This window comes from Astyanax mexicanus, chromosome 2 (assembly GCF_023375975.1).
Source record: "Astyanax mexicanus isolate ESR-SI-001 chromosome 2, AstMex3_surface, whole genome shotgun sequence".
Classification (NCBI taxonomy): Eukaryota; Metazoa; Chordata; class Actinopteri; order Characiformes; family Acestrorhamphidae; genus Astyanax; species Astyanax mexicanus.
Genome location: NC_064409.1, coordinates 59,306,505 through 59,332,595, shown reverse-complemented (window position 1 = coordinate 59,332,595; position 26,091 = coordinate 59,306,505). Strand labels below are relative to the sequence as shown.

At 39.2% G+C, this 26,091-nt stretch overlaps 4 protein-coding genes and 2 non-coding genes across 8 annotated transcripts; 5 read left to right on the top strand and 1 right to left on the bottom strand.

Moving 5' to 3' along the window:
• The first annotated feature begins 200 nt into the window (after positions 1–200).
• On the top strand, positions 201–5,507 carry tmpob (thymopoietin b). The gene is made up of 6 exons (XM_007228169.4): positions 201–1,146; positions 1,905–2,022; positions 2,550–2,726; positions 3,014–3,117; positions 3,494–3,588; positions 3,779–5,507. Exons 1-6 carry the CDS (start codon positions 916–918, stop codon positions 4,140–4,142), a joined length of 1,089 nt encoding a protein of 362 aa, XP_007228231.3. The 5' UTR covers positions 201–915; the 3' UTR covers positions 4,143–5,507.
• A 2,017-nt stretch (positions 5,508–7,524) lies between these two features.
• On the top strand, positions 7,525–13,663 carry slc25a3b (solute carrier family 25 member 3b). Of its 2 annotated transcripts, none has more exons than XM_007228170.4 (8): positions 7,525–7,640; positions 8,216–8,368; positions 10,421–10,548; positions 11,291–11,470; positions 11,814–11,995; positions 12,415–12,587; positions 12,706–12,816; positions 13,272–13,663. In XM_007228170.4, the coding sequence occupies exons 2-8, from the start codon at positions 8,227–8,229 to the stop codon at positions 13,430–13,432; spliced, it is 1,077 nt and encodes a 358-aa protein (XP_007228232.1). In that variant the 5' UTR covers positions 7,525–7,640; positions 8,216–8,226; the 3' UTR covers positions 13,433–13,663. The 2 variants fall into 2 exon arrangements, with proteins under 2 accessions (XP_007228232.1, XP_007228233.1); XM_007228171.4 differs by lacking the exon at positions 10,421–10,548 and adding an exon at positions 10,176–10,300.
• Positions 12,073–12,281, top strand: LOC125799223 (small nucleolar RNA SNORA53). The gene has a single exon (XR_007438051.1). It is a non-coding gene; the product is annotated as a small nucleolar RNA SNORA53 (small nucleolar RNA).
• Positions 12,966–13,198, top strand: LOC125799222 (small nucleolar RNA SNORA53). The gene has a single exon (XR_007438050.1). It is a non-coding gene; the product is annotated as a small nucleolar RNA SNORA53 (small nucleolar RNA).
• Positions 13,664–15,488: 1,825 nt separating the features above from the next.
• ldhbb (lactate dehydrogenase Bb) lies at positions 15,489–22,148 on the top strand. Of its 2 annotated transcripts, none has more exons than XM_007228177.4 (8): positions 15,489–15,712; positions 16,795–16,931; positions 17,310–17,427; positions 18,668–18,841; positions 18,968–19,141; positions 19,867–19,984; positions 20,077–20,200; positions 21,366–22,148. In XM_007228177.4, exons 1-8 carry the CDS (start codon positions 15,658–15,660, stop codon positions 21,531–21,533), a joined length of 1,068 nt encoding a protein of 355 aa, XP_007228239.1. In that variant the 5' UTR covers positions 15,489–15,657; the 3' UTR covers positions 21,534–22,148. The 2 variants fall into 2 exon arrangements, with proteins under 2 accessions (XP_007228239.1, XP_007228240.1); XM_007228178.4 differs by lacking the exon at positions 15,489–15,712 and adding an exon at positions 16,011–16,123.
• On the bottom strand, positions 22,149–25,864 carry golt1bb (golgi transport 1Bb). The gene is made up of 5 exons (XM_007228175.3): positions 25,730–25,864; positions 25,325–25,416; positions 24,292–24,470; positions 23,020–23,101; positions 22,149–22,865 (listed from the first exon to the last, which is right to left on the bottom strand). The coding sequence occupies exons 1-5, from the start codon at positions 25,752–25,754 to the stop codon at positions 22,827–22,829; spliced, it is 417 nt and encodes a 138-aa protein (XP_007228237.2). The 5' UTR covers positions 25,755–25,864; the 3' UTR covers positions 22,149–22,826.
• Positions 25,865–26,091: the final 227 nt, after the last annotated feature.

Sequence of the window (26,091 nt, the reverse complement as noted above, 5' to 3'; positions counted from 1 at the left end):
GCAGAATTTCTGAGATTAATAGGGGTGGGTAACCCAGATCCAGTAAGTAAAAACCCACCTCAGGGTTTTGTACCAACTTCAGCAGAGCCGCCCAGGCAGTTGGTACAAAACCCTGGGATGGATTTTTACTTTCTGGAACTGAGTTAACCACCTCTGAAGACTAGCATATGATATTTAACAGGGGATGGGATATTATCTTTTCTCATGTGGGAGAGGCTACACTTTAGGATTTAGGATTAGTGTATGTGTATAAACTGAGAACCTAGCGTTAGTTAGCTATCTATCTTTGCTCAGGAACCCTCCGCTCTCCTTCGCTTCTTCTTCTTCTTCCTCTCGGCGCCTCCATCGCGCTCTTTGTTGTGGCAGACGGCTGACATTTGTCCTCCACCAATAGGAGAGCGCCTTATTGAGCGGAGGCTGCCAATAACGTGCGACCTCATTGGGAGGTGGCGGCTGTGGCGAGAGGCGCGCAGGCGATCGGGATACGGTAAAGCAGCGAGCGGGGCATTTGTTCTCGATTCCGGTTGGAAAAGTGAAGCTAACTCCGCGCCTTAGCTGCAGTATTTGGCGAGGCGTCGGTGCGGGGAGTCGGTGTGAGGCGGTATCCGGGAGTAATCGGTAGCTGAGGTCGTCGTGTGAAGCGCGGGAACACATTCAAACCCGCCCGCCCACCGATCTGACGTGTGTCCGCGGAGCCGCGCTGCGGGACTCGGACCCACACCGGAGAACTAGCTTAGCGCGGTTAGCACTGTTAGCTGACCCCGCTAGCTTTAGATAACAGCCGGGGGAGAACTCATATTTACACAGTTCTGCCTTCAGTTCAGGGCTCTCTCCTGCCCGCCCTGGCCCGGTCCTGAGCTCTGAGCTAAAGCTAAGCTAACTTGGCTAACTAACTAGCTAACAAACAAACAAAGCATGGCGGAATTCTTGGAAGACCCGTCGGTCCTCACCAAGGAGAAGCTGAAGAGTGAGCTGCTCGCCAACGATGTTCTTCTGCCCAGCGGAGAGCACAAGAAAGAGGTGTATATCCAGCTGTACCTGAAGAACCTCACCGCTCAGAACAAGAGGAAAGCTCCCCCAGCGGACACCTTCTCCAGCGACGAGGAGATCACACCAGTGCTCTCCAACAGGAGCCGCTCTGGAAAGGTAACGTTACTTAACTTAGCTAAGCTTCCCAGTGCAGCAAAGCCAGCTGATCTCCAGTCACTGCCCATTTATATAAACACCATGTGTAGTCCACATGTCCTCTTGTCTTTTCATAGAATCACAGACTGTGAAACTGATATTCTTTTTGTTGAAAAAAAAAAAAGGTTTTCTCCCCACACAATTTGGCCAGTTTCAGTATGTATTGGTTGTGTGAGATTAGGGGTGAGCGATATTACATTACATTTGGCAGACGCTTTTGTCCAAAGCGACTTAAAATAATGATGTACATTTAGTATTAAAAGGACATAGAAGTTCAAGGTAAAAAAATCATTTAAGATAAACATATGTGCAATTGTGAAAATGTCTTTAAATATTGTGATAGTTAAACATGTAACGTTATATCACCCAGCCCTGTACAAGAAATATTTAGTAGAAAGTCTTTCTCTGACTTTTATTTAACCTATGTAAAATGATATGATGATGGAAATATGATAAAGAAACTTTGTCAGAAAGATTGATGCATAGATTGGTTGATTCCTTTATTGTCATTCTACAAGTACAACACAGTTAAGTGGCACAAATTCAAGCAGCAATACAAAAAATATCATAAGGTAAAGTTGGCATATGTAAAAAAAAATATTTACAGTGTGTAATAGCAAGTCGAAACCTAAATATAATTGTGATAGTTGGACATGAATTGATTAGATGATTCATCTGAATTGCTGCTGTTGCTCATATGCCTGTGATTAATTTTGCAGAAAGCGACAAAAAAGACGGATAAAGCTCGAAAAGAGGAGGTGGATGTTTTCAGTCTTACTGATGAAGACCTAAAGGTTCAGCTGTTAAAGTATGGAATCAATCCAGGTCCCATTGTTGGTGAGTGTTTTTTTTCTCCAACCTGTATACATATTATATTGGTCAGTTCATTATTACATTTTGACAAAATGCAAACAACCTGATTCACAATATAATAAAAGCCTGCAAAAATTGAGATGCAAGGTTTTTCCATAACATTGACCATGTGTAAGCTTCATTTTAAGCTGCCGTCAGGGTCACACTTAATGCTACTGTTAGTGTTATGGTAATATGTAGATACTACATGTATCTAAATACTTCAGGTGGATTATAGTTACAAAAATATATAAATGAATGTACAAAATGCAGTTTGAGTTAAAGTAAGCCGCGATAAAGTGTCTTGTGAAACCTTTTTCTGAATCTAATGTTCAGTTGCACTTTGCACAAGAAACATGAACACATTGTTGCTTTCTGTCAGTCCAAAACATGTTCAGACTGCTTCCTTTAATTGTCTGCTGTGTGGATAGACAGTAATAAATGAATCATTTCACAGACATGGAGGAATTGATAACATACAATTGCTTGTGTTATTCTGCTGTTCTATGTAGCTTCAACTCGTAAACTGTATGAGAAGAGACTTCAAAAGCTGTTGGATCAGCCGCCGTCGGAGACCACACCACCTGAACCAGAGACTGCAGTTCCAGAGACGGTCACTCTGAAGGCTGATGGAAATCAGAACGGCAACACAAACTCTGTGGAGGATCAGTACAGTGACAAGGATGAAGGTAAGTTTATGTACATGTTTTAAAAGCAAATAGCCTCTAGACAAATACCATTGTTTAATTATAAAGCTATTAAAAGTGTTGTGTCAGTGTTATCATTTATTTAAATTGATCGGATTAATACGATTTAATAGACTACATTTTGAAATAGAAACTGGCATATTCGAGCTTTCAGCATTTAATAACTTTTCTAGTGTTGCTTGTATATAAATCATATGTTTTGGTGTTTTGTCTCTGTATTGCATTTTGTCAGAGTTGTAAGGATTCTTAATTTTTGTTTTTTGTTGTAGCTGCAGATCCAGAACCAGAGCCAGTTCCCGTAGCCAGCAAACCAGTGAGAAGCAGAGGAAAGACACCAGTCACCACTAGGACAAGCAGCAGACAACGCAGCAAGGTAAACAAGTACATTGCTTTTATTATCAGGGAGTCACCTTATGTCTGCTTCTGTCTGCATTTTTTAAAGCAAATAGTGCTTTTCCTGCAACATTCTGCATAAATATTTTGGCTGTCTCAATGGTCCTGCTAACAAACAACCACATTTAGAAGTCGTACCTCTTTTGGTAGGTGGTGACAAAATTAAATGAATCCTTTATTTTATTTATTATATTCAGTTAATTGATTAGTTAATAATTTATTGATTTAGGAGCCATGTTATCCAGAGTTTGTGGTCTGACTATAGCCTTTTGAATTTGATTTCATTAATGCCTATGGAGACATGGTAATTGCTTGACTATTCTTCTTGCCTGTACTTCTTGTGTGTTGGTGTGTAGCTGGTGGAGGAGACACAGCAGGCAGATTCTGTGGATGGACGTGATCTTTTAAAAGATTTGTTCCCTAATGAGCCTGCTACACCAACAGGCATTACGTGAGTATACTTCTCTGTAAACTATTTACTTGGAACTATTTGGCCTAGTTTGTGCAGTTTGTTTTATCCATCATTAAAATTATTTATTGTGTAGTTCATCTATATTATGAAAGAACATTACAGCATTTTACTCTGTATAAAAGCCAGAATGCATACATATAGATAAGTAACTACTTATTCCTCTGCACAGTGCAACTTGCCGAAGGCCAATCCATGGAGCAGCTGGACGCCCAGTGAGGCCAATGGACCTTTGGCCGGAGGAGTCCCTCCTACAGAAAAGTGTGTACACCACCACCACTACCACCACCAAATCATCCCTCATGGACAGTCGTAGTGCTCCATCTTCTGTCACTCCTCCTGCTCGTCGCTCCTTCTCCATCTGGCTGAAACTTCTGGTGTTTCTCACATTAGTGGGCACTCTTTTCTACATCTTCCAGAATGTGACCCCTGAGCAGATTGACACCTGCAAGCTCTTTATACAGGACAGTGTGGTCAATCCACTACTCAGTGCTATTGGCGTCGTTGATCAGGAAGAGAGTGGTGGTGGCAAATAAGCACTGCCACTGTGTCTCCAGAACGTGTGCATGAGCTGTCTTTACCCTCAGACTTTAGTTTCAACCCCATACCTGGTTGGTTGAAAAGTCAACATTTTTGCAGGGTTTTTGGTTATCGCAGTACAACTTCGCAGTCGTGTCTGAAAATACTTGTTTTTAAGTAGTCTTTAAATTTTGTGTGAATTGTGTTTTCATCATGCTTTTTTTGTTTTTGCTGTTTTGTAGCAGGTAATATGAGAGAGGAAGGAATAGTATTTGTCTAGCCTTGTATCATGGTGAACAGTTGCCAGTATGTCAGTAGCACTTCAAGGACTTCCACCCCCTATGAAGACACATGTTTTGAAAATCAACAAACCTAAAATGGTTCAGTGTGTGTTGAACACGGGTTGTATGAGCCTAATGTGAATTTAACATACCATACCTGTTAAAAGGCAGAACTTGTGTGCATTGGACTTGAGTTACAATTACTGTATGTACATAAAATTTGAGGTTTTAGGTTATTTTAATCTGACAGGTTCAGGACAGCAAAATGTCTTGTTTGGAAATAGTATCTTTTACTAAGCAGTTAGCTTCCATCTAAGTGTATTGTAGCATTGAATTGTGCTCAAACTAATAGACTACCAGGTCAGTTATGCAGTTTGCTTTTAGTGCCACATGAAGTTCTGGTCTTCACCAGAGTCTGGCCCACAGCTCTGCTCTCTCAGGCAATAGATGGCGTTTCAGTGCCATTAACTGGTTCATTTTGTGATAGATGACGGCTCATTTAGTGTGTCATAATATAGTCGTCATGTGATGTGAGTATATAGCTTTGGAAATGCTTAAATCTGTCATGACACTTTCCATTGTCAAAAAACACTGTTTGTTTTTTTGTTTTTCCTCTTCTATTTTGCCCCTGGTCAAACACTGGTTATCTGGCCAAAATATGAATTGATTTATTTGCTCTAATTTAAAAGTTGGCATTAAGATACATTTGCCAAGCATGAAATTCCTTTTACCTTTTCAATCAGATGAATACATTTGTGGTAACCTTTTGTTCTGAAGTTTTCTTTTATATTTTACTACTTGGAATTAAAGTGCTTTTGCTTTTTTAACTGCAATATTTTTCTAATATCTCTTCTTAAACAAGTAAACTGAGTGGAATGAGATGTGTACATCTCAACAAATGCTGTCAGCATTTGTTTCTACCTGCTTTCCAAAGGCAGAAATGGTTTTTAAAAATGGTGAAATTTGCACTTTGTCACAGGGCAGCTAACAGGTAAAAAGGTAAATATGAAATTTGGACGTTTTCCTTCTGATTAAATTGATTGTTTTATCATTTGGTTGAATACAGTAATGGTGTGAAATAAAACATGAAAGACAGCTTAACCTTTTGTTCTCCTTGAGAGTGAATGTGAACTGTGTGTGTGCGTGTATGTGTGAATGCATACATGCATGAGAGGAATGCAGTCAGTGTATAGCCTAAGCTTTAGGCATTAGTCTTTATCTGTTATCTTCCCTCTATTAAGATTAAAAAAAGGAAAACCTCTGGGCAGGTCCTAGTCTCATCAGACATGCAGACACCTTGCTATTCATTGTGTTAAAAGTTGTGGGGCAAAGCATGGTCAGTATATAAATGTATGCTCATTGATGGGGGGGATTTTACATCAGGGTCATTTTATCTAAGTAACATTTAAGTGGTTATGTTAGGATCACAGTGGTGTTTTGCTCAGTGTGTGAGGCTCAGGCTTTGCACTTCAGTTGTGTGGACCCTTGCAAATTCCTGAAAAGTGGGAATTTCAGCTGCATTATTTCTGCTAGTGAGGGGGCTTAGGTCATGCCCTCTGCTATTTTTGGGGCAGCCGTGGCCTAAGGTTAGAGAAGCGGGCCTGGAACTGAAGGCTACTGGTTTTAATCCCTAGGACGTATAGTCATTAATTGCTTGGACGCCCATGAGCAAGGCACCCGACCTTTATTACTTCCAGATGGTGAGGTGGCTGCCGAGGAGGTGTTGAGGAGGTGTTCTCACTACCCTGATCAATATTGTGTATGTTAAAAAGGTTTTAATTCTATTGAGTTGCCTTGCAATGGGTGATCATGCCACTTTTTTTTTGTTTGAACAGTCCTCACTTTTAAATGTATGCTGGACTTGCACCAAACAGCTTTTTAAGTGATTTTACTCAATATATTTCCAAAGTTGGAATAAAATCAGTAGAGTTTTGCTAGAGTTGCAGCACACTGCTGTCATCTTGATTATTTGGTGTAAGGTATTCAGGATGACTAGTCTTTTTATATGTTTAATATTACCACAGTTTGTTTGTCTTTGCACAAATAAACTGTGATGAGGACACTGATAGCCAATGCAGTAGTTTAGAGCTCTCCGGCAGTTTTGTGTGTGTGTGTGTTCATTTGGTTTAACAGTGTCTCATACATTTACACCAAGAGTTAATAATCTAAAAAAGAGAGACTAGTATTTGCAGTCTTGAAAATTGCAAGATTCTCAGTCTTTGCGGAGTCATGACATTGGGCCTCATTAATGAAACATCTTGGAGTAAAAGTACTGATCTAAGAACCTTTCATCAGCTGTCTAATATAATTCAGTTAATAATTGATAATATTTATAATGCTGATCCAGGATTAGACTGATAATTGTGCAGGATCACTCATTTCAAGACTACAACTAGTCTCTTTTTGAGACAATTTCCCATCACGTTCTTGTTGTAAACCCTCTATGGCACGAATTATATATATTTGTGAAGGAAAATATTTCATAAACATCTTAGCCTATGAAAACAATGAAAATATGATTGACCCTCCACAAAAAAGTTTCACATTTTTAATATATTTTTATTTTCTTTTTTTATTAAAAAGAAATTGTAATGCTTCAAAACTTTTAGGGATCTACCAATTTGTATTCAAAGAGCATTGATTTAGTTGTTTGCAAAAATATGTATAAATATAATATTTTGCCTGTATTATAATACAGTAAATAATAAATTATTAATTAAAATGAAATAGAGGGTTATTAAAAATGTAAAGAATACAGTGACTTTAAGGGGAATGTCTTTACCCATTTTTTTGTTTGTTTCTTTTGCTGAGCTGAAGGACGTTTGTGTTTTAGAGTTTTTAACTTTGTCTATGTAGTATTTGCCAGTATCATAAGTTTGATAATAAATGATTCATTAAAAAGAAATAGATGGTTATTAAAAATATAAAGAATATAGTGACTTTTAAGGGGAATATCTTTACCATTTTTTTTTTTGTTTCTTTTGCTGAGGTGAAGTACCATAGACGTATGTACATGTATAAATGTCTATGTGAAGGACGTTTGCTGTGTAGGACTTTTATTATCATTTTTTACGCTCTTAAGACACCCCGCCCACGCGCTCGCCTGATTGGCCAGCTGTTCCGTTGACGTTGCGGTCTCCTTCCTCCGACATTAGTGAGCGCAGAGCTCTCCTCGGTCTCTACGAGCGGCCGGCTGCGGAGGACAGAGGCGCCATTTTGAGTCGACCTTAACAAGTAGGAAGGTTTTCCTTAAAGTTATGGCTGTTTTGTGTGTTTGTAGGGAAACAGATGCGGGTGTTTCCCTGTTAAATAGGCTGAGGAGCGGTCTGTGAAGTTGAGTTTTTAATACGTGTCCTTGGACCGGGTCTGCTTCTGCTGCGGGGCCCTCCCGGGCCTCTGCTCTGAATGACCTGAGGGAAGTGTGAGAGAGCCGGTGCAGCTAGCTGAGCTGAGCTAACTAACGTGGTAGCTGATTATCGGTGTTGGTAGGGTACGTTTTTAAGGAAGAATTCCAGAAAGGAGCAGGCTAGCTAATACATTTTTTCAGCTCCTTCATACACCCGAGTTTACCACCTTCACCCTCACTGCTGCTGCTGATTTAGTTATCTGTAGCTATGTTTTAAACCTGATATTGAAAAAAATAGCGTTAGTTATCTGGTTAGCTAACACTAGCTTATTATCCAATGTGACTGACCTGTAACGTTAGCTAGCTAACAGGTATTAACAGGAAACTGCCTGTCTCTCCTTTTAATTCGATTTTTCTAAACAGAATTAATCCGGACTGTCTTTTTTTTTTCCCTTCCTCTCAGCTACCTTCAATATGTATCCCACCACATTAACGCAGCTCGCCCGGGCGAACCCCTTCAGCGCCCCCCTCTTCACCCTGCAGAAAGTGGAGGAGCCCTCACAGACAGTCTCCACTAAAGCACAGAGCCGCAGACTCGCTGCAGCTTCTACAGCCGGTAAGATTATCCTGTTTTTACTTAATATAAGCTTTATTTGTCTAGAAAATGAAGTTACTAACAGCTGCACACGCCTAGTTATCCACTGGTAATGTTGGTAACTGACTGTATTGCCTTTTCTTATTTTACTTCTTCAAAACATATTTACAATTGTTTTTAAATGGATATCCAGGACACTGGAGGATCAACCTCGTTGGCAACGAAAAGGTCAGAAATGAAAGCAAGTTAGCCAACTCTACCTACCTAGCTGCTGAGACCGGCTAGCTAGAGCTATTAGCTAGCTGGCTAATTAGCTTAGTGGCGAGTCTGGTTAGACCTGATCCCCTTTCCTCCCTGTTGTGGTGTTTCAAGCTATATAGGTAACGTTAAAGTGCGTGGGATTGTATTAGATACATGGCTAGCTGGCTAGTGTTTCCCCCCTTTCCGTTTTAAAGAGCTCCTCGCCTTTAGCTTTTGCTCAGTCTCAGAGTTTAGGCCGCGCTGCGGTTCTCCATGGAGGGCAGTGAAGGACAAAGTTGGGTCAGCCGAGCGCGCAGTGAAGGATCTGGAGGAAAGTTCATGTAAAACTTGCCCTGGATGACCTGCAAGACATGACCTACCATTCAAACACAATGCTATCTAATGATCTAAATGACATTAGGGGAGCTGGTTGGCATGGTGTTTTTAAAGCGTCCTAGGCACATGACCGCTAGCTAATAGTGGGCATAGCAACAACGCAGGCTGCCATTGGTTCCCATCACAGCTTTTATGAGTTCCTATCATATATCCAGTACCCAGTAGTGCCCAAGAGTCTGTAATAAATCAGCTTTTCCCAGGCTGTTCCAGTTGGGCTTAAGTAGTTATTTTCCCTCAATTAAAAGATTGTGTATGTGCATTATTTTCTTTTTATAGGAATGTAAGAAATTATCATATCACAATACTGTGTAAGTTTTAACAATAGCATAGATTTTTAAATGATTAGTTTTAGGGATGCACAGATGTGGGAAATCTGGGCCAATGCAGATGTATCTGATTTCACGTGTGTAAATATGTGTCTTCTGTTTCTGATATACACATTAATGACTTGCCAAGAGACTACCCAAGTATAGAAGACTTTAGAAACAAATATAACATTTGTTTGCTTTACATTTGATCATTTTGTATCTTTTTCAACCAGTTTTATGCAAACTAAAATGAAGGGTGTCTCCTGAGAAAAGTATAGATCTGTTGAAACAAGTAAAAATCACAATGTATAAAAAAAATCATTATTAGGTGTTGCTTGGTCATTTTCTGACATACAGTAAATACGTCAGCAAATATGTTTAAAGTATCTGCCACATCTAGGCATCTGCCTGATGCCGAAATCAGTTATCGGCCAGTACAATATAATTCTGACATCATTGTGCATTCCTAACTCGTTTACATCTTTTAAGAATGTGGTCATACAGTGGCGTTGTATTTAAACAAGTTACGTTATTGTGATATATTGGTTTGTAACCGCTGTATCATAAGTTTTGTAAATACACAGCCCCATCTTTTTGATTTATGTAATTCTCCCTTGTGTTGGGCTTTACTTAAAAATATTTAGATGGATTAATCATGGACACTGTGAAATGCCACACATCATTCTAGGATGCCTGTTTTTGTATAGCTGAATGGAAAACTGCACTTTGCCCCAGTCCAGTACATTCAAGCTGACTAGCGTTGGTTTGACTTTCAGTTGTAAAGGTCATCCTTTGCTGCCTGCTACCTTTTCCACTAACTTCCTTCAAAACCTTCTGACATTATGTGAGGTGTCGAATGAATGCCGTGCCCTGTTTCTCTTTAGAGGGAGACAGCTGTGAGTTTGGCTCGCAGAAGTATTTCATCCTCTGTGGCTTCGGTGGGATTCTGAGCTGTGGTACCACACACACAGCAGTTGTGCCTCTCGACTTGGTCAAATGCAGGTTGCAGGTCTGTTTGTGTAAATGTGTGTGATTGCTGGTGTCCAGGATGTGACCCCAGCACCCCAAGCATGTTTGGTATTGTCTTGTGATGCATGAGCATGAGTGTGTTGTGTTCTCCATGTAACAGACACAGGTGATAGCTGTGAGTTTGGCTCTATGAAATACTACGCCCTCTGTGGCTTTGGGGGCATCCTGAGCTGCGGTATCACTCACACAGCTGTAGTGCCCCTGGACTTGGTCAAGTGTCGACTGCAGGTCTGTACTCACAACCCACTCACCAACAAGGTTATAAATATTCATGTTTGATGGGGCACAAAGGAACTAAATGCACCATACTATTTTCTCAGCAGCATACTGTTAGATTGTCTTTTCAATAAAAAAAATGTGAACTGAGGTATTAAAATCTGATCAGTTGATCTAAATTTTTGCAGTGATGTTAGCTTAACAGACAGTTGCTCTGGCATCACTGCAAGTCAAGGCATCTAACTGCAAGTTAGCCACGCATGTAAATTACAGATTAATGGGCAAAGTTTACCCATAACAGAGTGGATTGCAGTTTTATTGCTGCTAGGTTTTTTGTTTGTTTGTTTTTGTTTAAGTAATTTGCCACACATTTGAAACAATACCTCTCTGGTGTGTCAACTAAAAGCATTGTTATTGCTGAACCCAAACATGATCCAGTCCGTTACATTTGTAATCCATTACAGCTCTAGTAAAATGCCCCTTCATGCCCTTTTAAATGTGCTTTTTTTCCCCCCCCGCCTCCCTCTCAGTGCTGCTGGCACTATAAAGGAGAGTAAATCACTAACCCTATTATGGTTCTTTTTCCCCTTTTTTAAAACATTGTGAAACCAGCATGTTGATACCATTTGTGAAGTGATGACATCAGTGTATTCACCATTACCAGCCAGTTTACAGAATGCCAGCGATTTTTCCGAACCTTTTAATGTACATGTTGTGTTCACACGGCTGCTCTCTAACAAAGTATTATGTTTAGGTGGACCCAGCTAAGTACAAGAGCATCTTTACTGGATTCTCAGTCACAATCAAAGAGGATGGTGTGCGAGGCCTGGCTAAAGGTTGGGCACCCACTTTCATCGGCTACTCCATGCAGGGTCTCTGCAAGTTCGGATTCTATGAGGTGTTCAAGATATTGTACAGCGATATGCTTGGAGAGGTAAGTTTTGTATATATTTCACAAATAATATCTGAGACCTATTCTCATCAAGAATGGATGTTGTAATTTATAAGCCAGCTTTAAGAACTAGCTAGACAGTATTTTATACATTATTGATTGGCCTGCAAATACACACATACATTTAGGGTGCATGTATGCTTAAAATAAATCCTGTAGCTCAGAGTTTGTATGTAGGTAGTTTATGGTCTCTGTTGATTATTGACATGGTTAATGGTTTGGTAAGATTTTTAGCTGTACTTGTGGCCATTTTCTTTCGCTTTATTAATGTGTTCTTGGTAATTGTTGGTTAGTCATGTCTGATGGTTCTCCCTTGCACCCACAGGAAAATACCTACATGTGGAGAACCTCTCTGTACCTGGCAGCATCTGCAAGTGCTGAGTTCTTTGCTGATATAGCTCTGGCCCCTATGGAGGCGTGTAAAGTGCGCATCCAGACCCAGCCAGGTTATGCCAACACCCTGAGGGAGTGTGCCCCCAAGATGTATGCTGAGGAGGGTCTCTGGGCGTAAGTGTTTGATTACTGTTTTTGTTTGTGTTTTGGTGAGCATGTCAATCACTAGTGAGTGTTTCCGAGAATCAATTCACACGTTCCTTAGATCCACCTCTGGGGAGACTTCTAGCTCTTGGGCTGCAGCTCCAGACTGGAGTCTCCTAACAGCTTTTCTGGCTGTACAGTTGGAGGTGCTTGAGTCATTGGCGTGTGAGAGCAGTCTATCTGCTTTTCAGCTCAGTTACTGCCCTGGCACCCTTGCTGGACTTTACCAGGGCAGGCAAGCTGGAGTGCGGACAAAATTACTTATTCTAAAATGAACATGTTGAAATATTGGCTCCCTTAAAAATACAAAATTGGCAATTGTTTTTTTCTTGTATAATTTAGCTACCATTTATTAACACGACTGTACTTGTTTCGTATCTTCCTGGCAGATTCTACAAGGGTGTTGTCCCTCTGTGGATGAGGCAGATCCCTTACACTATGATGAAGTTTGCCTGTTTCGAGCGCACAGTTGAATTGCTATACAAGTATGTGGTGCCCAAACCCCGCAGTGAGTGCAGCAAGCCTGAACAGCTTTTGGTCACCTTTGTAGCTGGTTACATTGGTAAGTCACTTTGTTTTCAAGTGTTTTAAAAAAAAAAAAAAACTGTACATTCGTTTCTCATAAATTATTAACATCGAGTTGTGTATTGACCAGTTTGTTTTTTGATCTCTTCATGTAGCTGGTGTGTTCTGCGCCATTGTGTCCCACCCTGCTGACTCTGTGGTGTCTGTGCTGAACAAGGAGAAGGGAAGCACAGCAGCTCAAGTACTCAAGAGGCTTGGACCCATGGGTGAGCATCATGTTCTTTATGTTTACCTGGCAGCAAAGTCATTTAAGTAAATGAACATTAGGGTGAATACATTGCACTAGAAATAGTTATTTGATTTTTACTTAAAAAAAAATCCTTATACCATTATTTATTTATATATTTTTCTGAGTAACACGTTCCTTAGATCCACCTCTAGGGGGTGCTCTTGCTCTGGCACTGCTCTGTCTCTCTGTTTGAGGCTCTGCAGCTCCAGAGTGGAGGCTCCCAGCAGCTTTTGGCTGTACAGTTGGAGGTGCTTGAGTCATTGGCGTGTGAAAGCAGTCTACCTGCCCATTCAGCCAATAGCTGCACTGGCACCTTTTGTAGGTCTTCACCAGGGCAGATGAGCTGGAAGGCGGACAACAATGTCCAATGTTATGTGAATGCATAAGATTTTTTTTTTTTTGTTCTCTTGCTTATATTGTGACTTTTTCCAGGTGTGTGGAAGGGTCTGGTTGCCCGTATCATCATGATTGGTACTCTGACTGCCCTGCAGTGGTTCATCTACGACTCTGTCAAGGTCTACTTCCGCCTGCCCCGTCCCCCTCCCCCCGAGATGCCAGAGTCTCTGAAGAAGAAGCTGGGTCTCAGCGAGTAGAGATCATCTCTGCTCACCCTTCCCATCCCTTAATAGCAAACTTCCCTCCTGTTTTCTATATTTAAACTCTCACGGCTGCCCTGTTGCTCACCTGGCTGCTGCTCGTCTCTTCCATCTGTGTGGTGAGAGGAGCTTCCAGTGGAAGTTCAGTTAAACTATGACGTGAATGAATGCCACCTGGTTTTAAGTATGTTTGTCAATAGAATGATTAAAAGATCATGTGGAAATATGTGAAGCTGTCCTTTTCTTTCCTGTCTAGATGTCATTTTGCACATTTATGTCCTGATTATAGAGAATTTATTTAGCGATTAATGCAAGGGACCCTGATGGTCAGTGTCGGTAGTATTATGAACATCACACTCCACACTCAGAGCACAAATGTGCATTGTCTGGATATTTGTTGACTAAAGGGGATGAAATAAAGAAATTCAACTGTCAATGTATCAGTCATTTATTAACATATTTAGGAAGTTTTAATTGTTGGCATAACTTTGGAGTAATTGCTGCTTGTCATCTGATTACTACTCCAAAGCATATAATACATTATGACTGCTGAAAGTTTACCATTGCTGAAAAACCTAAGTTTCTCTTTGTACCTCTTGGATTTAAAAACAGAACTAATAAATGCATACGAAACTCTGCATTTGGAAGGTTTCAAAGCCAGAAGATCTCAAAACTGGTTGGCAAAAGTGGCATTCCATTGTTTGTCTATACCAAAAATAAAGGTGGTGAAAAATGCCTCTGCAGGCAAAGACTGTCAGACTGCTAGAATAGACTGAACTAGGCAGCAATTAACTTTTTTAATTATTATCTATTGTACACTTAACAGTGCAGTTTAATGTAGTGCCCATGTTGGGCTTTAAAACAACAAATGATCTAATACATTCATTTGGTTTGTTGGTCTAAAACATCAGCACAACATAAAGTTTAGGTCAGTTTACCTTAACATTATTATTTTGATTATTATTGAATTTCTTTATAACAGTAGTATTATTGACTATCAAAAAAATAAATATATATATATATATATATATATATATATATATATATATATATATATAGCATTTGTACTTTACAGTAACTGTAACGAATGCACCTGTTGGCTAATGTTCCCTGGGAAGAGATGCTACGGGGTGGGTAGCTACTTACATTGTCTTCCATAGGGAAACACACAGGAGACAGTCGGTGCAGTGTAATGGAGACCATCAATTGGGCTTGGGATCACCCGTAATCACCCACCCTAATCACAATCCAGAAAAAACAGTCAATATACACAAGCCTAGAGCTAACCACCATGCATGCATGCATACCTGTTCACATGCACCTGGTTTAAAGCTCTTGAAGTGGCCGTTACAAGGGAGGGCAACACTGGGCTCATCATGCCAGAATCTGCACTATGTTACTCTGGTGAAGTGTGAAGAAAAATGCTCTTATTTTTGCTGTCAGACAGTACTGTATCTTTCAGCATGAACAAAAATCTATCCTTTAGGGGAAGCCAGAGAGCAAGACACATACTTCACATACTAATGCTTTAACAGTTATGTTTTACTTGACGCATAGCAATTGTGTAGAAAAAATGGTTGGCCATGCTCTTTCTGGTTAAGTAGATGTTTCTCTCTCCCCTTATCACTTCCATTATGATTCTGGCTGGCACAGACTTATGTTGGCTGATGTATCAGAGCTGGGGGTCTGGTGATTTCCTCCAAGTGTGATGGCTTTCTATTTGTCTTGCATTGGCAGTAATTTGAAGCAAGGCAGTGACTGACTTTGCAAGTGGATTAATTGGGTAGAAAATTGGGGGGAAAAAAAGCTATTTTGTCTGGTGGCATTCAAATGTCAACCTATTAATCATAGATAATGGAGATCACTGTTTAAATTAAATGCCCAATTAGCCCACCATCACCTCCAAAAAAGCCTCAACAAGTTTTTACTCTTGTTACGCTCTGTTAATCTTTTCAAGTCATGTGAGAGAGCAGGCCAAACAGATGGGAAGTGTCATGGGATTACAGTAACACCATTAGCTGTCTGCAGACAGGGGTAGGCACCCAGATTAAATCATTGCTGGAGGAGGAGTGGAGTGGCTGAGACTCTGCCCTCCTCTCAGCTCTCACTTTCCCTGCTGCAGCTCTGAGGAAATGACTGGCTGGATGGCTCTGAGGGCACTGTGACACACTGCGACGCCACTGCCAAAGCAGTCACCTGGTGTTATTCTTAGCTCCACTGTCATGCTGATTACATGGTGGTACTTATACCTGGGGGCTCAGAACATCTACAGACAAGGTAAGTGCTTAATCAATGCTTTTGTTAGAGCAAAGGCTTTTATAATAGAACTGCAGGACTGCAATGCATGTAAATATTTCAGTGGGCTGACCTGGATTTCCAGTGTGTGTGTGTGTGTGATAGCAGAGGGTCTGATTTTTTATTATTATTCGAGAAACAGAGATGCAGAGGCAGAATGTGTGTTTATATTTGGCACAGAGAGAGGGGGAGAGCAAAAAAGAGGGAGTCTCCATAGTGTGGGTGTGTCGTATATGTGACCTTGATCTAAGGAGACTTGGATCAGATAGTGACTGAGCAGGTTGTTATTGCAGTTGAGAGGATTTTCCGAGGCCTGCTGCACACTTTACTCGCATCCTGTGCATGTAGTGTGAGTGTCAGAAAGTAGGATCTTTCTAAAAACTGTTTACAGAGGTATGTCACATATAATCTCTCTCTCTCTCTCTGTATATATATATATATATATATATATATATATATATATATATATATATATATATATGAAGTCTTGTGCATGTTCAGTTTTGAAATAAGCTCTGTGTTGTAACTATTCTTATTTAGTTAGAAATAGGGATTCCTGTGGTTACTAATTTTTGTTATTTATGTATTTATTTCATTCACCAGCTATCAGATTATACCCTTCATAAAATTACTGATGTACAAAAACTGTGTTATGGAAACAGTAAAAATGCCAAAAAAAAAAAAAATACTATACAATAAAAACATTGATAAAACTTATGAATAATACTGAATGAATGTATCATCAAAAACTCTACTCTTAAAGAATTAGAGTATCTATAGTGTAAAATATATATTACACTTATTTTATTTTTTAATATGCCTATCAATTGTGAAAAACCCACAAAAGCCAAACAACGGTGAAAACAAAAAGGTAAACAACAATGTTCTAGGAACATCCTGAAATCTTGACAAATTGAATGTTTTAGAAAACAAAACTGACAGTGATCAGAACATGTATGTAACTATCTATATATATATTGAATGTTGGGTGTGGGTGTAGTGGGTTAAAATCTGTTTAGGGTTAGAAATAAGTTTTAGTGTGAGTAAACCTTTTTTTTCTGTAGTGTTGAACATGGCATCGGTGCTACAGAAGCTCCTCACCCCCCTGTTCAGTGGCCCCGCCGAGCCACCAAGGAACAAAGTGACAGTTGTAGGAGTGGGTCAAGTTGGCATGGCCTGTGCTGTCAGCATCTTGCTACGGGTAACTTTTTCCAAACTTTTTCGACCTACTGTTAACTTACCACTTACTACTTTCACTGTTTTCACTACCATATTTGTTTGGCACAGATACTACTGGTTTGACATGGATAAATACGAAATTAAAACTATAAAGAAGATCTACACATTGCTGCTTCAAAGGAAAGCCATTATAGTTTCATAGTCATTAAACTCACTTGGGTGTGACAGTACATGTCTACACCTCCAGACCATAATCTTATACAGTAGACTTAGGGCTGTGATACTAAGTGAGTAATCTTCTTTGGCCAATTAGCAGTAAATCAGGGACCTGCCTCCAGGTCCAGCCCTGAGCTTTGGACATCATAAATCTCATGCTATCATGTTTCTCCTGACTTTGTAGGAGCTTGCTGATGAGCTAGCTCTGGTTGATGTGATGGAGGATAAGCTGAAAGGAGAGATGCTGGACCTGCAGCATGGAAGCCTGTTCCTCAAAACTCCTAAAATTGTCTCGGGCAAAGGCAAGTACTGTAGGTCAGCAAAATAGCAAAAAGATACTAGCCTATATGGGTATATCCAAGGACCAATCCCATTTTAGCTCTTGGCCCTACCACTTACCCCTAGTACCCCTTCTTTTCGAGTGTAACCCTTCCCCTTGGAACAGAGATAAAGCTAAAGTTCAGTAGCCTAGCTGTTGGTAGGTAACTAGTTATCTTTAGGGTATTGTGTGCTTTCAGAAAGGGGGGAGATGGTCCAGAAATGAATTATAATTGTCCATTTCCTTAATTCCTCTGTGAAGGGAAGCAGAAATTATCTTTGATTAGCTTTTATTTTATTTTATTTTTCCGTTCTGCCTTAAATGCTGCAGCCCCTGCCATCTGTTGCACCATTTAAGGTGGAACAGGAAAGTTAGCTAGCTAGCTACTGAGACAAAATACTAGCAATCTTTTTTATGCTTGTTATGAAGAATTTGGCCATAAAAACATTGAAACTACACAATAAACTATGGTAATATAGGGCTAATCGTCACCTTTAACAAGGAAAATATTTGTGGGTGTCTTACCAGGGATTCTCATACTCCTTAATTTGAAGTGTGCGTCTAAAAAATCTCCGTTTGAAGGGCTAACAAGCCCTATCCCTTCCCACTACCCCTCCAGCCTAACAAGAATCGGGACATCCCTACCCCTCGACGTGCATGTGCAAAACAGGGAGTATGGGTAAGGTGTAGGGCCAAGGGGTAAAATGGGATTGGGCCCAAATCTACATCTTCACATAGATTGCATAATCGGTATTCAATCAGGTTTTGGTTATATGAATTCATCCTGAAGAGGCCCCAGTCTAAGAAAATAGAAAAATCTGATGTTGCTCTTGGGATATGGTAAAACATTGTATCATGCAGTCATGATACATGATATTTATTGCAATATAGGCATCAATAGCAACAAAATAAAAAAAAACTGTTCAAATATTCACCCATAGTTAATACAGTGATAAATAATAATAATATATTTTATCACAAATGGACAAAAACTTTTTTTGGCATCCAGTGAACCTAGACATTGTTCTTTAAATTCTGTCAAAATATCATAAATGAGTGGACTAATATAAACATGATTAAAGTTCTTTATAAAGATATTTTCCACATGCAGTTGTTTAGTGTTCATTAAGCAGTTAATTATATCTGTAGTTTGCTCAAAAAAGTACATTGTGTATTATGATAAAAATGATTAAGATGTTTCACCTTCACTCACTTTTCTACAGACTACTCAGTGACAGCAAACTCTCGCATCGTGGTGGTGACAGCAGGTGTGCGTCAACAGGAAGGTGAGAGCAGACTCAATCTGGTGCAGAGAAACGTCAACATCTTCAAACATATCATCCCTCAGATTGTGCGATACAGCCCCAACTGCATCCTCATTGTGGTGTCCAACCCAGGTAAACAATCACACTTTCTAACACAAAATAATCTATTATTTTTTTTATAGTTTTAGATTTTATTTGTGAAAACTGACCTTATTACACATACATTGCACACTCTAAGGCTTGGTTTTGTGTATGCAGTGGATATTTTGACGTACGTGACCTGGAAACTGAGCAGGCTCCCCAAACACCGTGTGATTGGCAGTGGCACTAACCTGGACTCGGCCCGCTTTCGCTACCTCATGGCAGAACGTCTGGGCATCCATCCCACTAGCTTCAATGGCTGGATCTTGGGAGAGCATGGTGACTCTAGTGGTAAGACAGCAGGCCTTCAAAATTCTACACCCAGGGATTCTGAAAAGCACAGACATCTAAGCATTGTTCATTGATCATGGTTCATGGTTTGATCCCCAGTGATGCTACCATAATAATGCAAACCATAATAGGATGGCCTTCCATCTTCCAGTATCACTTACTGGAAGCCAGTGTGGGTGTCTGTTATCTCCTGTAGCAGAATTAATTGAAGGATTGTTCAGTAGTCTATTGATATTGGATTAGCAGCAATTTGAAGCAGCTGAAGACTTTGCAGTTTACCTCAGGTGGTTTAATTAAATATTTTATTGGTGTTTTACGGTGAATTTATCACTGTTCTCATTTACCATGACTGTTAGTGCTGTTAGCAATGTCAGTAGCATTTTGCACATCTACCATGCATACACCATGAAACACAGTTGGTACTATATTTTGTGCTGATTTAATAAGACACAGATTGATAAAAGTACTCATATATTGGATAATACTACTGCTTTTGCCATTTTGGATACTGAACTCCAGATTTATAATATAGGAATTAGGAATAATTGGTAAAACACTGGTATAAAAAAAGGAAATGATATTTTCATTGTATAATTTTCTTATTTGCAGTGCACATTTGTCAAAGCCTGCTTCAGAAAAGTGCAAATGTATTATTGTGTCAATGAATGTGTTTGTCTTTGACTGTCCATTCATTCAGACACATAAGTCTATAATGTGTTTTCTAGTTCCTGTTTGGAGCGGCACGAACGTAGCAGGAGTCAGCCTGCAGAAACTGAACCCAGACATCGGCAAAGAAAATGACCGGGAGAACTGGAAGGAGACTCACAGGATGGTAGTTAATAGGTACATCAAGCATTTGTCTTTAGAACTGCAACATACTGGTTTTAATTCCTGAAGTATTTTAATTAAACTGTATTTGTGTTAATGGTCTGCAGTGCCTATGAGGTGATCAGACTGAAAGGCTACACTAACTGGGCTATTGGACTGAGCGTAGCCGACCTGACAGAAAGCCTTATTAAAAATCTCAACAGAATCCACCCGGTCTCTACAATGGTGAAGGTCAGTCATAAAATACACCATAATTAGTTATAAAAACCAAAGAGATTATTATTGATTTGTTACTCAGTTCTAAAATCTAGTTGAATAAAAATATTTATTTCTCAACAAAAACATGTAAACAAATGCAGCCTTTTCTGCAGCATTTAGAAAAAAACTCTACTGTGCTTTTGTATCAAGTAAGAAAGGTATTTTTACAGGTAATATAATTCTTCTGCTTTCCAGCACAACAAACATTAATGAACATTATGCCTAATATTAGAAAAATATCCTAAGGCAGCTAAAAAGAAGTAGCACAAAAACACATTTTATTTTAACTTACAGAAAAGGTTTCATCTTTAGCCCTGTTTGAACAGGATTATATTTGCTTGTGGTAATTCTCTCTTTAATTGGACTGTCCAGATGGACCATGTCTATGTTTTTCTTATTCACCCTCTGAGAAAATAGGATGAATTGCCTTCTGTTTTTTTACAGCATCATTTTTGTCGTTCATTTATAATTTTTTAGTACCAACTAGATTCACATCCTCTCCCTAATAATGTTCCAGTTATCTGCTGCTGATGCACTGCAGTGCACCACATCCTAATTTTAGATATCTTATTTTATAATTCATATGGGCATGTTCTAACTTTTCCTCAGTAATTATATTTGACAGAATATTTTTAAGACTTAGTTGTCTTTTATTTTACTTCTATCTCTCAATACTGTTTAATGGAAAAACAAATGTGTATATGTATAACACAGCAGTACCTAAGATTTTTTTTTAAAACTGAAAATAGTAGTATTGCTTAGTTGGGATGGGAAAAAACATATTTTAACTAATGGTATCAGTGTCCTGGCATGACACTTCTTGCCATGTCTAATATGTTCTAAAAAAACAGAGTGGTCTGGTAGGTTTGCTGGATGCAATTGCTCCCTATTATTTTGACAGCATTTAATATATTATCTAATTAAACAAAACATTATACACAATAATGCAAAATTCCACACTGTAATTTAAATATACATTAACCTGTATTCTCTGTGCAATTACACATTCTCACCAGAGAGGTCTCCAAATCCTCAATACATAAGAACTGTCACATTAAATATGTTAAAAAGACAAAGGTTTTTATCTAGTGTCCTGATTTCTTCATATGACTGTAGATTGTCTCATGATGTCCCACAGGGCATGTATGGGATCAGTGATGAGGTATACCTCAGCCTGCCATGTGTGCTGAACAGCGGTGGTGTGAGCAGCGTGATCAACATGACTTTGAATCAGGATGAAGTGTCTCAGCTGAAGGACAGCGCTGACACGCTGTGGAACATTCAGAAGGACCTGAAAGATCTGTAACACACTTCAGACAGAGCGCACTTATTCACATCACCACATCAGACCAGCACCTGTAGTCGTAAAGTAGCTTTAGGAAGGAGTACTGATCCAGTCTTCTCCTCCTTCATTCATAATACTGCTATTAATGCAGCACTTTTATCTTTAATGACTTAAGAAATGTATAACACTGGCTGCTATGCGAGATCAAGCTAAACTTTTAAGCTCAGTTGTGTGCAATTTTGCTTCTGTGCAACAATGTATCTGAAATGAAGAATGTAGGTTTTTACAAAAATGTCATTAATTATTTTTAAATGTGATTTTTAAATTAATTTTTTTCATGACATATTAAAAGAAATAAAGTTTAAAATAAAAGTTTATTCCAAGTGCCAATTTTGCATTTGGAAGCTGTTCATTGGAACTCTCAGTATGAGGTTCAAACACGATGTCATGATGCTACAAGTTGAGGAGAAAAATCATTTCAGAGAAAAATAATTTGATGTACAGACGCAAATTTACACAAATTGTGTCACTATCTGAATATTTAAGGACCTGACTGTATGTACAAAGACACTTTGCATCCATGTTTTGATTAAGACATGACTGAAGTTCAAAAATAAAGACTTGAAATAAACTGAATACAGATATTGAAAGTTTTATTAAAGTGTGGCTTTCTCCATGTAAAAATGTACAGCAGTCTTATACATTGTTTAAAATACATATTTACAAAGTGTGTGTTTCACAAAGGCTACTAATTGACTGAGCTGGGAAAAAAAAATGGAGTGACATAATGAGTTGATGGGTTGTGGCTCGTCCAGTTTAAAGCACTCGTAACACGTTCAACACAGCACACTTTAAAAAGCAGTTGGCACCTTAAAGCGTCACAAGGATCCAGTAACACCTTCATACAGAACATAAAGAGATCTCTATGTAACAGCGTACAAAAGAAATAGTGAATGTAGCAGTCCTTTCAGAAGAAGCAGCCCAATGGGCCATGATTATACAGTCAGTCAATCAAAATATGCCCTTTGTTGGTTCAACAAGTCCATGTTACCTCCATGATGGAGGTAAGCAAAGTAATAACCACATAACTGGGCCCAATTTGGGCTGGTGGATCAGTTCCCAAAAATAACAGCTCTCCATAGGTAACAACTTGTGCCCAATAAAAGCACCACCTCCTCTCAAAGATGAGAGTTTCTCATGTCTGAGATTCACTGGGAGTGTTACCAGAAGGACATCAAATTATACATCAGAGTACAGCTGAAAACTTTAAATAAGTGGCGATCACTCCTAAGATGAAAAATATTTCAAAGTCCGTTATACCATTGTGTTGCTCTCGCCAACTTTATCCACCAACTACAAGAAGAAGAAAAAAAAGAAGATAAAATTACTATTACTTGTATTTTATCTCTTCATTTATAAGAAAACTACAAATACAAGTTAGAATCAAGAAATTTAGATTTTGTCAATATGGTTCACTACAAGTAAACAATATCGATATAGTACTTACACCACTTATTCCAGGGAGATTGAGCAGTGATCCAAGAATTGGTATTCTTCTAATAAAGCCGACCGCGACTGGGAAAAAGCCCCTGAATAACACAAAGCAGGGATGTGTTAGTCCAGTTGCATACAGTATACGACAATGTAAACCTCTAAAATCACAACACTTACCATTTCTAAACGTCCTGAGCATAAAAGGCCAGTCATATGAGTGGGTCTGTTGCATGAGCCTCTCTTCCATTCAGAAGAGACAAAGGGGTGGATACAGTCCAGTACAGTATAGTTTTAAGATTTGGTGTACATTTTTTATTTTTTATTTTTTTATTTTTTCATTTTTGGCATTAATTTACCTTTTGTTGAAATTAAACACTTAAACACTCTTTTCTATAACAATTCACTGAATTATAGTTTGGTAGCAGCATTAGCAACTAAACTCCTATTCCTAAATACACAGTTCCCACAATACAATGCAAATCTGTGCATACTGTCTATTCTCTGTATGGCTGTGTGGATCAGGTGTAAGTGTGACAAAGCATGGTAAAATATCAAGTATGTTTTATGACTGGCCTTTTATGCTCAGGATATTTAGAAATGTAAGGGTTGTGATTTTAGAGGCAAAATGTTTATTCACAGAAGTATATAATTAAAGCTGTCTAAATTCAAAACATTGTCACCCATAAAATATTAAACATTTTACCTTGACCTTAACAGTAAACCCCGAAGTCACATTCTGTGCTTTAGAGGCTTCCAAATAATTTCCCTTTCCACACTAACTAAATAACTAAGTAACTAACTAAGTAACTAACTAACTACTTTAGGATAAGGTAAGTCAGTGCACAATTTGCTTTATACTCATTTATAAGGATTTGAGGTAGATCAAATACATTATTGGTTAGAGAAGCCTTCATGACTCCTGAAAACCAATTTGCTGGACTGATTATACTGGATGAACAGCACACACAGTACAACACAAATCAGTACCTATGGGTGTGGTTCTGATTTTCCAAAAACAAAAGTGCTTGCTCCTGGTGATGTAACCAAGTTCCATCCCTTGATTTAACACACATGTGCCCATATTCACAAACATTTGTTGAGCAAAATTTCTAATTTAGGATCTGGCCAATTAAATCACTGTAAATCAAAGAGGATTCCTAGATCTTAGATCAGTGATCCTACTGTGATAAGCTTTAGAAATCAGCACAGCTCCTCCTACACAGACTCCCAGACAAAGTTTATTTTTGAGAAGTGAGCCAGCAGGGTAGATCTGAAAAAAACCTACCTAAAGAGAAGGAAGAACCCATAAACCTCCAGGACCACGCCGATGATTGGCCACCCGATCAACACCACAAACACGCCACCCAGGAAGAAACCTGTAGCTTTCATTTTGTGCCGCTGGAAAAAGAATCTGAAGGTTCGTTCCAGTCCAATAACAAAGGAGAGGCCTGCTACAAACAAGATCTGAACACACATACACACAAAATTTAGCCTTTTCCAGAATATCAATAAACATCCACAATAATAATTTTAATAGGAAATATATTTGTACACAACCCTGATCCTAAATGACATTTATTCCTACATGTTAGTGGTCTCCTGCTCCAACACACAGCTTGATAAACAAGCTAAATCAGTGGTTCTCAAAACTTTTAAAAGCAATGTACCACCCATGATTAAACCAAAATGTTAAAGTACCACCTACTGGGGGCTACTGTGTGAGCTTTACCCACTCTGCAAAATGTTGATTATTGTTTCTTTTAAATGCAGTGAGATAACAGGAATGTGAGAAAATATAGTTAACTACAGAGTCTACATGACACCCCCTTGAACCTTAGGCTAATTATTTTGATTTTATTACTGATACATAAACTTTGAATAGTGGAGTTCCACAAGGTTCAGTTGAAGAGCCTATGAAACTATAAAGAACTGAAGTGTGAGCTTACATACAGGGCGTACCAGGTTAAGCAGTAAATAAAAAACAAACCTGGTGTTGTGACAATTTGAGGAAAATGTTTCAGATTTATTTAGAGTTATTAATATTTGTGTACATGCATCTGGTGTACCACCCTGAAATTCTTTGCATACCACCAGTGATACACGTACCCTAGTTTGAGAACCACTTAGCTAAATGGTTAGCTGGATCAGTTGTTGAGTATTGTGAACATAATAATCACTAGAACAGTGCAGGACTGATCCTGGGTCCTCCAGGATCTCCAGGTGCATGGTTGTGAAAAGCCACAGTGGTAGCTAGCTAAAGTTTGAGTTACACCCAAAAAATATCACTAGCTACATCTACTAAACACCCACGCACTCACATTCCCTATGGCCAGCAGAGCTTTATCAAAGAACAGGATCATCCCAAAGAAGAGGAAGAACACGCCGAAGCCCGTCAGACCCATCCCGATCTCTGCAGAGACAAAGAAAAGGGTTTCAGCACATGATCAGGACTACACAGACACACATATCAGCACACACTACCTGATGAATCCCCTCTGAAGAAGCAGGTTATGTGAGACTGTCGGAATAGCTGTCTGAATTAGAGAGAAGCTATAGTATCTGTATATATGGAGGAGGTGTGAATTAGCCCCGGAGCTGCTGCAGGCCCAGCCATCACCACTCATTCATTCAAACTGCCGCCCCCTGAACACTCCCAGCCCTGCGCCGCTATGTACACACACCACACCGCTCACTATCAGACAGACAGTAAAGGGCTCGCTCACTCTGGGAGTCCGTTAGGGAGATCATCTTCACTCTGTGAACTTTGTTTCCGCGCTGACTGATAGCTGATAGCGGAGGAAAGCGCCGCACCGACTGATTTCAGCTATCGCCACGTCTTCCGGAAGCACGCACAGACGCAACAGTGCCGAGGATGTGACAGAATAAAAGTCCCTCAGCCTCACAGACAGATGCTTTTCTTTTTTTCATTTTTTAATGTTTATTAAGATATTAACACCTTATATTCAGTGTTTTTTATTCTTTAAAAAAGAATACTAAATTTATGGAAACTACAAATAAAACACATGTTTTTTTTAAGTAAACAGTAAGTAAAAAATAAGGTGTTAAACAAACCAGAATATATATT

Coding starts and splice junctions, on each gene's coding strand:
- tmpob (XM_007228169.4), top strand. CDS start 916: ATGGCGGAATTCTTGGAAGACCCGTCGGTCCTCACCAAGGAGAAGCTG. Junction 2,023..2,549: donor CAATCCAGGTCCCATTGTTG/GTGAGTGTTTTT, acceptor TGTTCTATGTAG/CTTCAACTCGTAAACTGTAT. Junction 3,589..3,778: donor GCTACACCAACAGGCATTAC/GTGAGTATACTT, acceptor TCCTCTGCACAG/TGCAACTTGCCGAAGGCCAA.
- ldhbb (XM_007228177.4), top strand. CDS start 15,658: ATGCTGATTACATGGTGGTACTTATACCTGGGGGCTCAGAACATCTAC. Junction 17,428..18,667: donor TAAAATTGTCTCGGGCAAAG/GCAAGTACTGTA, acceptor ACTTTTCTACAG/ACTACTCAGTGACAGCAAAC. Junction 19,142..19,866: donor AGAGCATGGTGACTCTAGTG/GTAAGACAGCAG, acceptor TGTGTTTTCTAG/TTCCTGTTTGGAGCGGCACG.
- golt1bb (XM_007228175.3), bottom strand. CDS start 25,754: ATGATCTCCCTAACGGACTCCCAGA. Junction 24,471..25,324: donor CTCTGCTGGCCATAGGGAAT/GTGAGTGCGTGG, acceptor ATGTGTGTTCAG/ATCTTGTTTGTAGCAGGCCT. Junction 23,102..24,291: donor GGGTTCTTCCTTCTCTTTAG/GTAGGTTTTTTT, acceptor TGTGTTATTCAG/GGGCTTTTTCCCAGTCGCGG.
- slc25a3b (XM_007228170.4), top strand. CDS start 8,227: ATGTATCCCACCACATTAACGCAGCTCGCCCGGGCGAACCCCTTCAGC. Junction 11,471..11,813: donor ACAGCGATATGCTTGGAGAG/GTAAGTTTTGTA, acceptor TTGCACCCACAG/GAAAATACCTACATGTGGAG. Junction 11,996..12,414: donor GCTGAGGAGGGTCTCTGGGC/GTAAGTGTTTGA, acceptor TCTTCCTGGCAG/ATTCTACAAGGGTGTTGTCC.